At 33.6% G+C, this 18,032-nt stretch overlaps 1 protein-coding gene across 3 annotated transcripts in view; it reads left to right on the top strand.

The window, feature by feature from the left end:
- Positions 1-2,083: 2,083 nt before the first annotated feature.
- The window catches only part of LOC131150700 (PH, RCC1 and FYVE domains-containing protein 1), a 34,016-nt gene continuing 18,067 nt past the window's right edge, over positions 2,084-18,032 (top strand). Inside the window, exons 1-3 of one of the 3 annotated variants that reach the window (XM_058101579.1) lie at positions 2,182-2,401; positions 2,504-2,670; positions 9,296-9,382. In XM_058101579.1, the coding sequence (XP_057957562.1) occupies positions 2,623-2,670; positions 9,296-9,382 (135 nt within the window). In that variant the 5' untranslated portion in view covers positions 2,182-2,401; positions 2,504-2,622. Of the gene's footprint in view, positions 2,671-9,295; positions 9,383-18,032 lie in introns of all 3 variants that reach the window. The other 2 variants (XM_058101580.1, XM_058101577.1) reach the window with 2 other exon arrangements.

Genomic DNA, 18,032 nt, shown 5'->3' on the forward strand with positions numbered 1-18,032 from the left:
TTACTCGCACATTTCATCATAGGCATCCTAACTTCTTGCTCATCTCTGTGGGCTTAGATTTGCACCTAACTCTTTGCTCCCCTCTCTATGCGCATATTTGCTCCTAACTCCTTGCTCTCTTCCTTGGACTCAGATTTGCTCTTAAGTCCTTGTTTATCTCTTCGGGCTTGAATATGTTTCTAGCTCCTTACTCCCCTCTCGAGGCTTAGATAAACTCCTAGGCTGCATACCTTCACGTGCACCCGTCCGACCTCAAATTTGTGCACTACCGCAACCACGAATAGCTATGCTTCACCCTACATTATTGCTCCCTAAGTGTCTTATCTTGGTCATTTTTCAGAACTTAATTTCCAAACTCAAGTTGATGTTTTTACCTCCTTGAGTTTGAGGTGTTAGTAAGGTACAATTATGTGTGTAAATGTATACATACCCACCTTATATAAATTTACCCATGTGATATATATATATATATATATATATATATATATATATATATATATATATATCTACCTTGATTAAGTAACATATACGAACTATGTGTGTAAATACCTATCTTTTATGAATTAAATCATGTCATCCAAGTGTCTAATAACGTTGTATAAATTGAACCCTTTAGGGCTAGCAAAAGACACACCAATTGTTCATTCATTCATTCTTTACAAACTATATTTAGATAACAATTTGATAGAGCATATGTTATATGTATATATGCAAAAGAGGCTTGGCCTAAGAATAAACAATGGGTTAGTCGACAGCAATATATAGTACAAGCTAGATCCATGTCCACTATCTTAAATCATCCATCACAAATGGAGAAGAAATATTTACTATTAAAAGATAAATATAAAGAAATGCAATAAAATAGTGAAACTAATAGAAATAATAGCAATCATAAAATAACAGCCGGACATAAATGCAAGATAAGATTTAATATAAAGGATGAAGAAGTTGCATTGGTATGCAGAATGGTTGCCAATGGAGTGAAAATCAAAAGGTAGATGAAGGAGAGGGATGAAGAAATTGCATTGGCCGATATAACCAAGCATGTTAGACAAAGAATGTTGGGTTCATGTTTTTTTTTACTCGCTCCAATTTGGATTCCGGCCACGCTTCAAGCGTTATTCCAATTTCTAGATGACATGGGCTTTAGAAAGTAACTGAATCACATAACAAAATGCATAATGACAAATGGATGCATATCTACATGTGCTTGTATATATATATATATATATATATATAGAGCAATGACTAAAAAGTAAAGAATGACCTAGGTGAAGGAATGAGAAATTATACAAGAAACTTCTCCCTACGCCTATTCGTGTGTTTGTTTTTTTAATGTTAGACAAATTGATTATACATTTATTAATATCAAAGATGACCAATTTTTTTTATCCTCACCGGTATGGCGCGGTGGAAAGACATCAATATGTAAGAAGGAGTATCGGAGGTTCAATTCTAAGTAAATATACTCACGAAACCAACTGTATCTGTGAATGGTGAGAATTTATTCTGTAAGCCAGCGGGAACTATGGATGGTGAGAGTTCACTCTGTGAGTCAGCGGGATTAATGAATGGTGAGAGTTTTCTGTGAGCCAGCGGAGACTGTGAATGGTAATGGATGTGTCCCGGGGGTTGGGTTGACCGAACGTCCAACTGATGAACGGAAGTCGTGTCCGCATTCCGAACTTTGCCTGATTAGCGAGACTTATGGGGAGAACGCTGATCTGTAAGTTTGGTGCCGTCTTAGGGGGTTCGAAAGACTTGTTAGTGGTTGAAATTTCTATGTAATCAAAGAAAATAAAAGAACTAATTTTTAGTAAATATATAATTAGAAAAATAGACACATGAAGACATGAAGGGGAAGGTTACCTATATTTTTTTTTTGAATAAATACATAAATATGTCGGATGTGTAGAAAATGCAGAGAAAAGTGGGATAAATATATTTGACAATTGATTGAAATGAATAATAAAGCAGAAGATGACCTGCTAAAGTCACAGTGTGTTTTTCCTTATTTACATTTATGGTCTCCACAATTCAGTCTTTTGAAAAGGAAGAGTTGATGGAGAAAAATTCCTTCTTTGTAGTATTAAGAGATTGGAGAAACATGCAGCCACTCCCAACTGAGCCACGTGTCAATACATTCGGGACATTTGTAGAAGGTCAAAGAAGCGCACCAAAATCGCCTCCTTCCCTTGGAGCTGCAAACGTTCCTCGTCATTTTGCTTTCCCTCTCTGTCGGTTTTCCTCCTCTCTCTCTCCCTCTCTCTCTCTCTCCATACTCTCTCTAGATCGCGAAACTTGGATATGCATTGCGGTCAACAGATCTCGCTCGATGAAATTTGTCGAACAAATTCTGATTTGCTTGATTTCATGATGATTATTCACAGAAATATTTCAAGTTAAAGCGGTTGATTTTCGTGATTTGAAGAAAGATTACTTATTTGTTGTTCGTTTATGAAACATTGCCTTTAGCTTGAAGAATTGGGAATTTTGATGATAGGCCAAAGTAAAATAGATATACATCTATGAAGACTGGGGCACGGAAGTCGCCGCACCTGATGCAGTTAGTTGAGACGCGGACGCTTCTTCGGCGGTTTCCGTACGATTGTTTCAGATGGAATGGCAGATCCTGTTAGTTATGGGAATTCTGAGCGTGACATCGAGCAAGTATGTTTCTTCCTTTTGCCCCCCAAAAAAATTTAAATTTCTGTATTCGGTGAATTTTGGATGACAAATGCATATAAGAGGTTGGGAATTATGAGCGAGTATATGCGCTGATAAGAATAAATTAAAGCCGTAAATACCGATATATTATTTTAAAAACTGGGAGTTTGGTTATTGTAAAGAGAGAGCTGAAATTGAAAGAAAACCCAGAGTATTTTCTCTCTGAATTGAACAAGAAATTTATTCTTCAAATGTACAAAATGCAGAGAGGGTTGTCATATTTATACTGCATTGAAAAGCATAACATTATAACAGAAAATAATCATAACAACCATAACAGCTAAGTCTTCTTTTCCTCCTTTTCTGTCTTGAACTTTTCTTTCTTGGATTTCAACTCCATATTGTCAATGTGAGAGGCTATACTCCAACACCCCCCTCAAGATGAACATGTATATTAAGGATGTTCATCTTGCGAAGAGTATGATGAAAAGGAAGGGAGCCTAAAGGCTTTGTGAATATATCTGCCAGCTGCAATCTTGAGGGAATGTGAAAAATTTTAATAATGTTTTGCTGCAGTTTCTCTCTAACAAGATGGCAGTCAATTTGTATGTGCTTTGTCCTCTCATGCTGAACTGGATTGGTAGCAATGGATAATGCTGATTTGTTGTCTGTATAGAGTACTGTTGGCTATTGATGGCTGATGTTTAAGTCTTGCAAGGCATAGAGGAGCCACTGGATCTCACATGTTGTTGAAGCAAGCGCTCTGTATTTTGCTTCTGCAGAAGATCTGCTAATGGTGACTGGCTTTTTACTTTTCCATGAGATCAACGAGTTGCCTAGGAAAATAGCAAAACCTGTTACGCTCCTTCTGGTATCAACACACCCTGCCCAGTCACTGTCTGAGAAGGCCTTGAGCTGCAATTCTGATGAAGAAGAGAAAAATAGACCTTGTCCAGGTGTGGCTTTTAGATATATGAGTACTCTCATAGCTGCTTGGTAATGACTAACAGCTGGAATGACAAGGAATTGACTCAGGACTTGAATCGAATATGCAAGGTCAGGTCTAGTGATTGTTAGGTACAATAATCTTCCAACCAGCCTTCTATAAGCTGAAGGATCTTCATAGAGATCAGAATTTGTTGCAGTGAGTTTAAGATTCGACTCCATTGGGAAGGCAGCAGGTTTAACACCAAGAGTTCCACTGTCTTGAAGTATGTCTAAGGCATACTTTCTTTGACAGATTGATATGCCATTTTTAGACCTGGCCACTTCCAAGCCAAGTAAATATTTGAGTTCCCCCAAATCTTTAATTGTGAACTTGTCATGTAAGAAATTTTTAATCAATTCAGTCTCTAGTAAACTGTCACTAGCTAGTAGAACATCATCGACATAAATTAGGAGTGCTATAAAAGAGGATTCAAATTTCTTAATGAACAAAGAACAATCTGAATTTCCTTGGGTAGAGCCATAATCAAGTAGAGCAGTGGACAGTTTTGCAAACCATTGTCTAGAGGTCTGTTATAAACCATAAAGGCTCTTGAGAAGTTTACAAACTTTGTGTTCACCTTTGGCAGCCAATCCAAAGGGCAATTCCATGTAAACCTCTTCATGTAAGTTAAGTTTACAAACTTTGTGTTCACCTTTGGCAGCCAATCCAAAGGGCAATTCCATGTAAACCTCTTCATGTAAGTCACCATGTAAAAAAGCATTATTCACATCTAGTTGGTGAATATGCCAATTTTTAATTGCTGCTATAGCAAGAATCAACCTTATAGATGTGATCTTGGCTACTGGAGAAAATGTGTCAAAGAAATCTAAGCCTTCTTGTTGAGTGTAGCCTTTAGCTACTAATCTAGCTTTGTGTCTTTCTATAGTACCATTTGCCTTGTGCTTAATTCAAAATACCCATTTGCAGCCTATGGTCTATTTGTTTTTGGGAAGAGTAACAAGTTCTTAAGTTTTGTTTAATTCTAAGGCATTTATTTCATTTTGCATAGCAACTTGCCGTTCAAGTATTTTGGCAGCTTGTTTGTAGGTTTTGGGTTCTTGGGAAGCTGAAATAGATGCTAGAAAAGCTTTATGGGATGTGGATAGTCGATTGATAGAGAGAAAATCAGAAATAGGATAGAGATTACCTAAATTAACAAAACAACCAGTAGAAGCAGATGATTGATTTGCACTTGAAACAGTAGAAACATTACCACAATAATAGTTCTACAGAAAAACTGGCGGTTGTTTAATTCTTGAAGATTTTCTTAGTTGCTGTGTGTCTGAGGTAGATTGGTAGGATTGATTATTATTTTAACAATCCTTAGTATTGGGAAAAGAAGATGAATCCGAAGGTAGATTCTGATTTGTCTGAATGGGGGAAGGAGAATTTTGACTATTTTCTCTCTGATCATAAAAGAAATCTGAAATAGAGTTGGTAGGAGGAAATAGAAAAGAGTGTGTCTCAGAATATGAGATAGGTGGAAGAGCTTTAAAAGGAAAAGTGTTTTCATAGAAAACTACATTTCTCGAGATGAATATCTTGTTTGTATTGAGATCCATTAGCTTATAGCCTTTTATATCGGAGGGGTAACCTACGAAAAGACATTTTGTGACTCTTGGATCAAATTTATGTCTATGATTTGTAAGTGTTGAGGCAAAGCAAAGACAGCCAAAAACTTTGAGATGGGAGAGATTAGGTGCTTTGTTAAAAAGCATTTCAAATGGTGTTTTATTTTTGAGAAGGGGAGTGGGAATTCTGTTTATGATGTGTGCAGCAGTCAACACACAATCACTCCAAAAAGTTAAAAGTATATTTGCTTGAAACATTAAGACTCTGGCAATGTTTAACAGGTGTTGATGCTTCCTCTCTATAACTCCATTTTGTTGTGGAGTTTCCACACAACTTCTTTGATATATAATGCCATGATCATTGCGGAATTGAGTTAGAGAAAATTTTGGTCCATTGTCTGACCTTAATGTTTTGATAGGAACATTAAATTGTGTTTCTACCATTTTATAGAAACTTTTAAGTATAGAAGGGACTTCAAACTTTGCTTTGAGCAGGTAAACCCAATTGCATCGTGTGAAGTCATCAACTATAGTGAGAAAGAATCTGTAACTAGAATGTGAAATAATACCAAAAGGACCCCATATGTCGCAATGAATCAAATCAAACATTTTATTAGAAGTAGTTTGAGATACAGGGAAAGAAAGTTTTCTTTGCTTTGCTAAATGACATATATCACAAACATTTGTGGAACCAAGATATATGGATGATTCAAGTTGTTTAATAAAAGGTAATCTCGAGTCAGAAACATGACCCAATCTGTAATGCCAAAGATCTAATTGAGGTTGAGTAATGACTGAAACAAAAGATGAAGAATTAAACTGTGGTTGTTTGCAGGTAGCCTCTTTTGAGGTAGTTTGAGATAAGTGGTGAAGTCCATGCTTCTCAAATGCAATCCCAATCATCTTCTTTGCTTATCGGTCCTATAAAAGGCAATAAGAATCAAAGAAAGATATAGAAAGATTAGATACTTTTGTTAGTTTGGAAATAGATAGCAGATTGAATAAAAAACTTGGAACACATAGCACATTACAGAAATAATGTGTTCGAGAGGCAGACAGTACCAATATGAGTAGTTGGGACGGAGTTGCCATTAGGCAGATTAATGGAAGTATTAATTTTCTTGGGTGTAAAAGAATATAAGAGGGGTAAATGGATCATGTGATCTGTTGCACCAGTATCCAAAATCATAGAAAAATTATGCTGTGAAGTTGAAGAAACTGAATAACAAGAATGTAGTAGTTTACCATAGAATTGAGAAGTAACAAGATTCGCAACTGGTGTAGGGGATGGATTTGAATTTGCAAGTGCTAGTAGTTTAGTAAATTCTTCAGAAGTTAAAAAAAAAACCTTTGATTCTCATTACTATTTTGAATATAGACCTCTCCAATTGAAATGGCAGCATGGGCATTGGAAGGATTTCGCTTTCCTTTAGGTCCTACCCAACCAGGAGGATAACCATGAAGTTGGAAGCATTTTTCCACTATATGTCCATTATATCCATAGTGAGTGCAGTGCAAGGAAGACTTCTTCTACTTATAATTTTGAGAACTTTGATTGAACAGATGGTTGAGTATTCTGCTTGATTGATAAGGCATGTGTTTCATGGCATACAGAATTGGTTAGTTGCCTTTGGCTCTCCTCTTGAAGCAATAAAGAAAAAACTTTAGCTATGCTTGGTAATGGAGAAACAAGAAATAATTGACTCCTGACTGAAGCATAGGAATCATTTAACCCAACCAAGAACTTTAACACATAGTCAGATTGCTGTTGAAGTAGTAAAAAATAAAAAAAGATGACATGTGCATGATGCCATCTTTCCACAGGTACAAGTTGGAAATGGCCTATAGCCAACATACTCATCCCATAAGGTTTTGAAAGCACTGAAGTATTCAGTGATTGATGAAGAACCCTGAGTTATAGAACTTAAAGATTTTTCAAGATGAAAAATCCTTGGGCCATCGCTTCTCAAATATCTTGTTTTAAACTCATTCCAGAGATCTACGGCAGACGCTACATAGAGCAAACTGTTTCTAATATCTTTAGAAATATAATTCATGAGCCAAGAAAGTACCAAATTATTTGCATGGAGCCAAGCAATATGATGAACACGTTGATTAGTAGAAGGAGCAGTAATCGAACCATCAATAAAAGCTACCTTGTTCTTGACAGTTAGATCCATAGTGATCGATCAACTCCAAGCGATGTAGTTGTCTCCTACAAAGATTTCTGAGACTAAGAGAGAACCCGGATTATCACTAGGATGAAGATAATGTGGGCTAGAAGAATCATCTGAAGGATTTGTATCAGAATCATCTGAGAGACGAGAGGATTGTGAAGAATTGAGAGGATTTGCATTAGTCATTTTGCAAGAAACAAAAGACTTTCGAGAAAATCAAGAACAGTAAAATGTAGAGCAGAATTGAAGAAAATTCCAGAGCAGAATTTTAAAGCAAAAAATTCCAGGGGAAAGAAAAAAAAAATGTATACGGAAGCAAGAATCAGAAAGAAGAAGGTAAGGCCAAAAGAGTTTAACAGGGAATTACAGCTTAGAGAAAAATTGAGAGACAACTGACATCCCTTCCATGAAATGGCTGACAACTTCAAATCTTGTCTCACCCATCCATCTCTTCGGCACCTCTAGAGCAACAAAGCAGTAAGGAATCAGATATGCTCTGATACCATGTAAAGAGAGAGCTGAAATTGAAAGAAAAACCAGAGAGTATTTTCTCTCTGAATTGAACAAGAAATTTATTCTTCAAATGTACAAAATACAGAGAGGGTTGTCATATTTATGCTACATTGAAAAGCATAACAATATAACAGAAAATAATCATAACAACCATAACAGCTAAGTCTTCTTTTCCTCCTTTTCTGTCTTGAACTTGTCTTTCTTGGATTTCAACTCCAGATTGTCAATGTGAGAGGCTATACTCCAACAGTTATTTTGGTGGTGATGTAGGAAGTTCTATCATTAGATGGGATATCAAACAATCCTGCTCAGTTCTATAATCAAAGTGATCTTGCATGACTTTAATGTCTATTGAAAAGTTCATTTTAATCAGCATTTGTTTCATTAATCAAGTTATGCAAATTAAAGTGTACAAGTGAGGAAGACGCGCAAGTGTTAGGATTTTGTAGAGTTGATAATGCATTTATTGGATATATTGCCTTTTTTTTTTTTCTTTTTTTTTTTCTTTTTTTGTGGAGAAGATGATGTCTAAGCCTCTAAGGTCCTTCGGATACTTGGCTAATACACCGGAATAGAGGGCCCGCTCCTCTACCTTTCTCCACGTAAATACCAAGGTATTATACATGGAAAGTCATAACCCACAAAACTTGAACCCTGATTATTTAACAGAGTCTTGAGTTTACTACCCGAGCCACTCTTGGGTTAGAAATATTGATTGTAGTTGCAATAGAAAATTTGCCCCGTAAAAATGGCTGGTTAAAAAAAAAAAAATGTAACTTATGCTTTTTATATGCACCTATACTTTGTATTGAGCTTTGGGGAAAATGTATTCTATGCATTAACATCTAGATAAAAAAGTTAGTAAAACACAGATACAAAATGTGGATAAAAAAGAAGATAGTTACAAAAAAGAAGAAAAGGAACCACCAATTGATGCTCCTAAAGAAGAAAATTCAATTATTGAAAGCCATATATTATTCATTTCAACTCCAATGAGGAGCTTGGAGATTACTGAGATCCTAAGATTAGTGTTTATATTAGTATAATTTTACTTAACATTGATCGGAATAAAGCAGGCATGATGAGCATTGATTGTAAAGGTAAGTTGGTAACCATTTACTAATAGATAATTTGTGCTACTTTTGACATGGGAAGCAGATTTACTAGAACTAATTTGGAAGTTGATTTATACCTGATAATTCAAAATATAGTCATGTATTCTTTTGTTGATAAATATATATTTAAAAGTTAGTCCCATTCTCTTTTATTGATGCTGCAATCTTGAACATTAAAAATTTTCTCTTGGTTATTTTTTTGAAGACTATTTTTCTAATTCTTAGTTAGTTTCTTAAATCATGATTTCTCCCTCTATTTTGAAGGCACTTATTGCTTTGAAAAAGGGTACCCAGTTAATAAAGTATAGCAGAAAAGGAAAGCCTAAGTTTTGTCCTTTCAGAATTTCTACGGTAAGTTTGTTGTTGTTGTTGTTATCATTGTTATCATTGTTGTTGTTGTTTATATTGAGATGTTCAATTATTCTGTCTTAATGCATATGATAGGGTTCATCAGCTGCTTATCTTTCTATGTCAACCATAGATGTTATCATGTTACTGCAGTTGCATAACATTTCTCCAGAATGAAGACTTTCTATTATTTAGACATACCTATAAATTTGACACTCCTGTAGGTTTCTATGCATTTGTGTCTTTTGTTTTCTGACTTCTTTTTTTCGGTAATAGTCTTTAGTGCAGGGAAAGGATTCATGAGAAATGCATATGATAGTTTTTGCACTATCATTTATGAAATGAAATTATATATAAATGTGCATAAAGAGAATTTAATCAGTTATGTACACAAATTGCTGAAAAGAGAATAAGGTGAAAATGCAATAACAGATGTTAGCAACTTGTAATTAAATTTGCTCAGATTGACGTATCTTTTGTTTGTTAATCTCTTATTTTGGGGCATTCATATGATTTCTTGTTTGCAACTGTCTTATTGTGATGACTACAACGGCATCTAGAAGATGCATCTTGGTAAACTTCAAGCTTTTTACGTGTTAGATTTCCTTCAAGAGTTTGTAGTCTCTATATTAAGAATTTCGATATTTCAAGTAAGAAATTGAATGTAGTAATATTGGAAAAATTTATCATTCTCGTTTGTATTGCAGATATAAAATCAGGCTTTTTTTTCATTTTTGAATGTGGATATCATCAGTGTAGAATTGCAACCAACATAAAACTTTTGTAGTAATTAGTTGTTAAAATATTTTAAATAAAATTATTAACAAGAACAATTAAATTGCAGCTAAGCAAGGGATAAATCACACTTTCTCAAAGATTATTAGTGGTCCTATTAGTTATATTGGTACAAAACATTAAAGACAAGTCATACCTCTACCATCTCCAAAACACCAACTTGCTAGTAGCTCTCAAGAAGCTGTGGGGTCTCAAGAGACTGAAGATTTATAGTACTATTTCTTTGTCCAAAACTAGAAATAAGAGAAGAAGAAAAAGAGATTTCACCACTAAGATGGAGGAGATTGGAGCATAAGCTCCATTTATAGGCTTGTGATGAGCCCTCAAAATAAACAATAAAAATGAGTATACTAAATAAAAAATTAAGTTTGAAATTGTAGGATAAATTAAATAAAAAATTAAAACCTTAAAAGTAGAAATATTAGACATGTGTATAAAAATAGAAACTGTAATATAGTTGTAATGCATGTGTAACATGGTTGAGCAAAGATCTAGTAAGCTTTTCATAAAGGGGAGCAATACTAGCAAATTGGAATACAAGCCCACTTATACCCCTGTTTCACATCTTCATGGAATTGTAATATTTTAAAGGTACAGCTTCTCAAAAAGAGGGGAACATAATAAAACAAACTCTTACACTCTTGCCAAGGCAATATTGAGCAAATTAAAGGAATAGAGTTTTTATTAAAATATCCAACAATCCCCACTTATTTTAATAAAAAAAAAGAAGGAAATGAGTAAAAATAGAATATCATTCTTACTGAGGGTGGCACTGCCTTTGGATCCCATTTAGTGTTTCAAGCGCTCCTGTGTTAAAATCAAAATGGACTTAGCCTTAATCAACAAGTACTTAGCACATGCAAAGTTTGTTACACAAGTGATACCTTGAATATAAAATAAGATAGACAACATGCATGTTACAACCATGTACTTAGATCCTTGTTTTCATGAATGGTTTAGAGATTAAGCTCCGGTCTCATAGGAAGCAGCCCTACTTCCACACTATTTGGTGTGCCCATCCCAACTGCACGTACATCAATAAGAGCAAATTAAAACACTACAGAAATTTAAAATATTTCCTCATTGGATAAACCACTAGTAAGCATCCAATAATATAAGAAGGAACACAAAATTGAAATTCTTTTAGCTTTCTACCTATACGATCTATGATTCGTCTACCTCTTATTTCAAGTTTCCTCAGGTATTTCAATTTCATTTTTAAGCTTTAGTCACATTCTTCTTGATAGATATATTCTGCATTTTGTCTCTAGTTAGAGTTTTATTATCGGTTATGCAATGTTTTTGTTAGATCTTGCATGTATAATGTTAATAACACATCATCAAAATTAGCACTTATGACTCCATGTTTTATAATCTGTTTTAATATTCCATTATAATATTGACTATACACTCTTCTAATAGCAGCTATAGTATCACAATGTATGAAGATAAGTGGTACAAGTTTATACTAAACTAGTAGAATCAACCCGCACTTTGCGCCAAACATGCATATGTACTTCAATAATTAGTTTTAACAATAATATTAGAGTTTAACACATTATTTTACATTTTTTGTTCAACAGATTGTGAAATATTGATAATTTATATGAGTAATATAATATTTATAAAAATTAAAATATTGATAATTTATATGAGTAATATAATATTTATAAAAATTACATGTAATACATAATATTTAAAAATGTTACAGACATGTACATATGATATAAATTTATTTGCACCATACTAATTTAAATGTCAAACTAATTGAGAAAAATAAAATACAAATATAGACCATACTAATATTGAATGATAATTAAAATATTTTAAACTTGAGTAAAATTTAAATATTTTATTTTATAGCATATGGAAAGTTGAACATTTATTAAATTTACATGTGTTTATGTATTTATATATATATTTATATATAATTGAAATATTTTGTTATTGGAAAGTTTTGGTGGAAAAAGAAAAATTGTATTCTATTGTATATATTATATTGAATATTTTAAAAATAATTCCAATAACTTATTCTAATTTTAATGTATATAGTGTATGTAAACAGGAATGTAACACAATATATATATTTTTATATTTTTTAAAAATATAAATTAAAATTAATTCTATAATTTTAGTGGAGAAAATTTATTGTATTGTATATATTTTATCGAATATTTTAAAAATAATTCCAATAATTTATTCTAATTTTAATGTATATATTGTATATAAAAAAAATGAACATGGTATATGTACTTCTATATTTTTGAATAATATAAATTAAAATTAATCATATAATTTTAGTGGATGTAAAAATAAACCAAAGATAAAGAAAGTAAGAACTTATAATTTAAATTAATTTTATAATAAAAGTATTAAGAAAGAAAATGATGGAAAGTTGTTAAGTTGGGACCAATTTAAAAAAAAAGAGATTATTTTAGTGAAATTCATTGATATTGAGATTTTTTTTAATTTTGTCTCATAAAAGAGAGAGAGTAGTTTAAAAAATAATTAAACAAATTAATGAAGCCACATGGAGAGAGAGAGAGATAGAGGAATTTAAAAAATAATTTTAAAATTTTAGTGGGACTCACATGGGCCAAATAGAGTAGTTAAAAATAAATTTAAAAATTGCAGGGCCTGCATGAGGCCCCCCTGTCTATATTGGAGAGAGGAAAAAAAAATCAGTGTTATAATAAAAAAAAATGTGGGACCTGCGTGGGCCCCTGCCTTTGCCAGGAAAAAATCAAAAATTTGAATTTAAAAGAAATATTGGCAGACCTCGTTCTCTACCCTGAGTGAGAGTAAAGCAAGAGAGAGAGAGAGGGGGAGTGAGGACAAAAGCTTTAAAAAACAAAAGAAAAATTTGGATACAAAAAAGAAAAGGGAAAAAAACCAGTGCCATGTGTCAGTACTGGGGTTGGTGCTATGGTTTAGGTTTCATATATATAGATATAGATAGATAGGCACTTAAAATATTAATTTTTTAACCACACTACCTCTTGATGAAACACAATAACCTTGCATCTAATAATGTCAGTCTCTATAAAATTTTATCCTAATTTCCAATCTCTTTAGGTGGCTATGTTGGATGATAATGCACCATCATGAGTGCCACTCCCCAAAAGAATTGTCATGAGATGTATATAACAAGAAAACCCCCCAAGCAATTCTTGCCAAGAAAACCTCAATTTTTAGCAAACTAATGTAAGTATTTGACAAAAACACTGCGACATAATTCAAATAAAGCAGAGAGCACAAGAAAGTCTAAAGAAACCTACCAACATACCATTTTTGTTCCAAATTCAAATCTTAACCTCCACAATTTAACAATTACATGTTTTATGACTTATTCTAGCCATAGTGCTATTTTGGCACTTCATAATCAAAAGCCTTTAGTCAGCTTTCACAACCTTACTTCATTCTCTTAGACCACCCATTTTACAACAATTAACTGTCATTAATCATTAGCATTTTGAATCTTATAATTACTGGCGCCAACTTCAGAACCTCCAAGGGTAAGCACCTTCACGACCATTTTTAATTCTTACTAACTTCTATGTTATCATTGTTCTTATCCTTATTAAACCTAGCATTACTTGATCTCATTTGGAACGTATTGCAGTTGGCTCCCAAAAAAATTTTGCTCCTACTTATACAAACTTCAACCATATCTTATTCATTCTTAGTAAGAGTTAACAAACAATTTGCAAGACAAAGCACAACCTACTTTCAAAGCCTCCACTTATTGTTTCCTTGAAGTGCTCACACTTATTATTATTATTATTATTATTATTTTGGAAGAATTAAGAACTAATATATTTATGAGAGGAAAAATAGCCAATGAACAAAATTCCCTGTTGGCTAGAGCTAAAAAATTAGGCAAGAAATCAAAACCTTTAAGGCTTGTACATATATTTTTTACATAAAACTAATTTGGCTAGTAATTCTTTCAGTGTTTATAGTCCTCCTCTTAAAAAATAAGCAGATTTCTTGCTTTCCAACAATGTTAGATGCAAGTGATTCAGACAAGCCTACAGAGATCCTCAAAGCAAGTAGTGCATAATGTAGCAATCCAGTTTAAATTACTCTTCCAGCATTGAGAAGCCCCTTGATTGTTGAACTCTGCAGCGACTGCCATATAGATTTTCCCAATATATTGACCATCAAAGAATATCTGACCCCTAGTTTCAGTGGAAACTGAGCAAGCCCTGCAGTTTGAGTCATTTGTTCCACCACCCCCCAAAAAAACCAAAATTTGCAACTCTATCTAGACTCTAGAGTATTAAGCCTTTTAAGAATTGCCAACAAGGAAATAAATGAAAATCTGGGAACACAATGCAGGTAGCCGAACCATACCTCTTGAATTGTTAATTGAACTGAAGTTTTGCTTGCTAGAAAATGCTAACTGAAACCAAACTGCTTAAAACGGTTAACCAAAATTTAGTTAATCGATTTTTAGATCAATATCCAATGGTTAACTGAACCAAACCGTTAACACAATTTAAAATTTTGAAGTCACAAAAAATAATACTTTTTCTATTTTTTTTTCTTTCATAATAATCATGTGAATTTAAAATATTCAGCAGTAAAATTTAAGTACCAATTTTAGAGCAACACAAAATTTTTACTATTAAAATCTATATAATATGTATTATATATATTTATATTAATATAGTTTAGTTCAATTAATTGTGGCTATTGAATGAGCCAAACCAAAACCAAACCGAGAACTGAAAAAATTAAAAATTTCGAATTGAAATCGAACCAAAAAAATGCTTAACCGATTTTTTGGTTCAGTTTTACAATTTGGTTTGATTTCTCAGTTTCTTACCCACCCCTAAATGCAGGTTTCACACCAATTAGTCATCAAAATATCTAAGATATTTGTATTTTTTTTAAATCAATTCCCAAATCCTTAATCCCATAATTTTCTATACTTGAATTTTGAAAATTCAGTCATTTTTCAGACTTTGAGGCGCTGGAATGAAAAGTCAAACCAATAGATAACAATGGTCCTCTATTGTTTTGACCTAACTTTATTGATTCTACAAGGTGGACCATAGGACCATAGTGCACTAAACTGCGAAACCATCCTAAATGAGACTAGTGCTAGAACAATCAATTCAATGCCCGTAATGTTAAGTTGAATTAGTATGGAAGTTATATAATCTCACTATAACATTTATTTTTAGCAATTGTATTATTCGAAATTTCAAATTTTATCCTAACCTTCAATTTTATATGAATGTGTGTGTAGAATTTTTCATCATGTCAACCCTAATTACTATCAGCTTAGCTGCACTCACCCAGAAGAATTTGTTATCTGGGAATCTCCCAAACACCACCTTGCTTTTTATTTATTTATTTATTTATTTTTATTTTTTTGGGTGCTCGGTAAGAAATGGGGAGCAGTGGGCAACCAACATAGCGACCCCTGTGCATTACTATAGGGGCTCTCCCCTGCTACAGAATGTCTGGGTTGAGTCACAGCTACCCGACCCAAGGACCGGGACCGTCACCACAGCCCACTGAAGCTTTAGTGGTTTAAAACCTCTCTGCATGTTCCAAGGTCAGGCACTATCCAGCAAGCAGTTTCGACTTATGACTCAAACCACTGACCTTAGAGACATGGAAGATAAGTCTGTACCAACTAGGCTACCACCTCGGTGCCCAAACCCTGCTATAGTTTCTAAATACTGATACTGCATTAGATTCCAAATTTTCCTTGGATTTCTATTTTATATGAATATACACACAATCTTAGTTTTTTTGTCCTGGCAAACCCAGTTGACCTCATCCTAGCTGCACTTGCCCCAAAAAACATCATTCCATCTCCAACTTCCCTTGCCAAAGAACACGTTAACCTAATTTAGAAAAGTTACAATACCACCTTCTAAATAATAATAAAATTTTCCTAAAATATAATTAAATGATGTAATTGGTAATGTGAGATTATTGGAATATAAAATTCCTTTGTGAACTAAGCATGGGTATATAATCACATTATTGGAATATTATATTCGTAATACACTCACATTCTGTGAACCAAACGCCCCCTCAAGGTTTGGCTACTTCCTCTCCACAGCTCTTAAAACACACTTGAAATTGAAAGCTCCGCAAATATATGCCAGGAAGGAAAGTGGGATGCCTGCACCCGCAGTTTTCATTTTCATAATCAAGAACAAAACAAATAGCGCCATCCTTTCTAGTCAATTTAATACCAATTTGAAGAGATTTTCTTTTAGAGTTACGCGTTGACCCTAACACAAAATCTACCAATCATATTCGACTTCTAGAGATCCTTTGACCTAGGTGAAAGTATGCCTAAATGTTCAGAAATCTAATTTCTCAAATCTAATGTTGATTCTAATCCATACCCTTTTCCATCACTCTTACAAATCAACATCCATATAATTGTTATAGACACAAATCCAAGGACTTGCCTTTGAACAAAAGAGGTGTAGAATGAACCTCACCTCACACCCCGAATAGAAATTGGAACAAACGTCCAATCCCACATGCATTCACTAATCCTATGTTTCGGGAGAGGCCTTGGAATTTGTGTGAATTTAGACAAAATGTAATACAAAATTGTATTGAATCCAATCAAATCCAAATTCAAGGCGTAAAATCTATGCTGCCAAACGAAGCATAAATTGGCTTCAATTCTTGAATATTTGGAGGTTGCAACTTATTCTTCTACTTTGTATATTTTAATAAAATTAGTGGTGAAGTAAAATTATGAATTCAAAATTTTCTGGATTACAGGCTGAGAATGGGGATTGAACTAGAGGGGCTATATATGCATTGGAAATTTTGACATAGTCATAATTAAAACATAGTATGGATTTGAATATTTGTTTCTTTATTAGCAAGAAAGAGTTTGATGTAGGACGGGAATGGTTGACCTATGTCCTATGGTTCTACCCTCACACAAGCACATGCACTCAAAACACTTTAACTTAAGAATTAAATCAACCAAACGTAAACACCATAAATCATGTTTTAGTTCACATGTTGTCGGATTTTGAAAAGGTGTATGACTTGTCCAGCAATTAAGTCCCAATTGGTTCCTTTCATAAAGGAATCAAGTTATATGCTTAAAAGTTTCTATTTCAAAGATTCAAGAATTTATGCTCTATGTTAGCAAACTAATATTCATTCAAGTGATTTAAACTAGCAAGTACCAATGTTCCAATCTATGGATTCAAAAGGGTTATTCTAAGATGTGATTTAATTTACTAGCAAGGATCACAGAATATAACAAGGATTCAAACACAAGTGCTGAAATTACCAAGAGAATTGTTTGGATGACTTGACTTTATTCCACACGTAGTTAGATCACGCCGTAAATCCTTTGTACAAGCTTTGAAACACCAAGACGAACGCAGCTATGGAGTGTCGGGGAAGTGACCGTGTGGGTGTATGTTGGTGGTGGCTGTGTAGTGTTGATGGAGGAGGGGATGATGGAGTCGCTGGATAGATTAGTGGTCTCTCACCACTTGATCTCTGGAGAGAAAGCCGTAGTCTCACACTACTTACTCACAAGGAGAGGAACAAGCTTTACAAGCTCAAGTAAATAAATGTTTCTTCTGTATTCACCTTTAACTTTCTTTATCTTACAATGAGAAGGATATATATAGGCATAGCATGGGAGACAGCATAAAACACTCTCAACAACTCTCACACTAAAAGACAACCTAACAACTAGTATGGGAGACAAAGCATTAAACACTCTCAACCTAACACAATTAAAACTTATTAAAAAACAAGGACTCCAACTCATAGGCACACAACTCAAGCTTAGTTGTCTTGCACTATTACAATACAAATTTGAAACTTAAACATGTGCCAAAAG

This window comes from Malania oleifera, chromosome 3 (genome assembly GCF_029873635.1).
Source record: "Malania oleifera isolate guangnan ecotype guangnan chromosome 3, ASM2987363v1, whole genome shotgun sequence".
NCBI lineage: Eukaryota > Viridiplantae > Streptophyta > Magnoliopsida > Santalales > Ximeniaceae > Malania > Malania oleifera.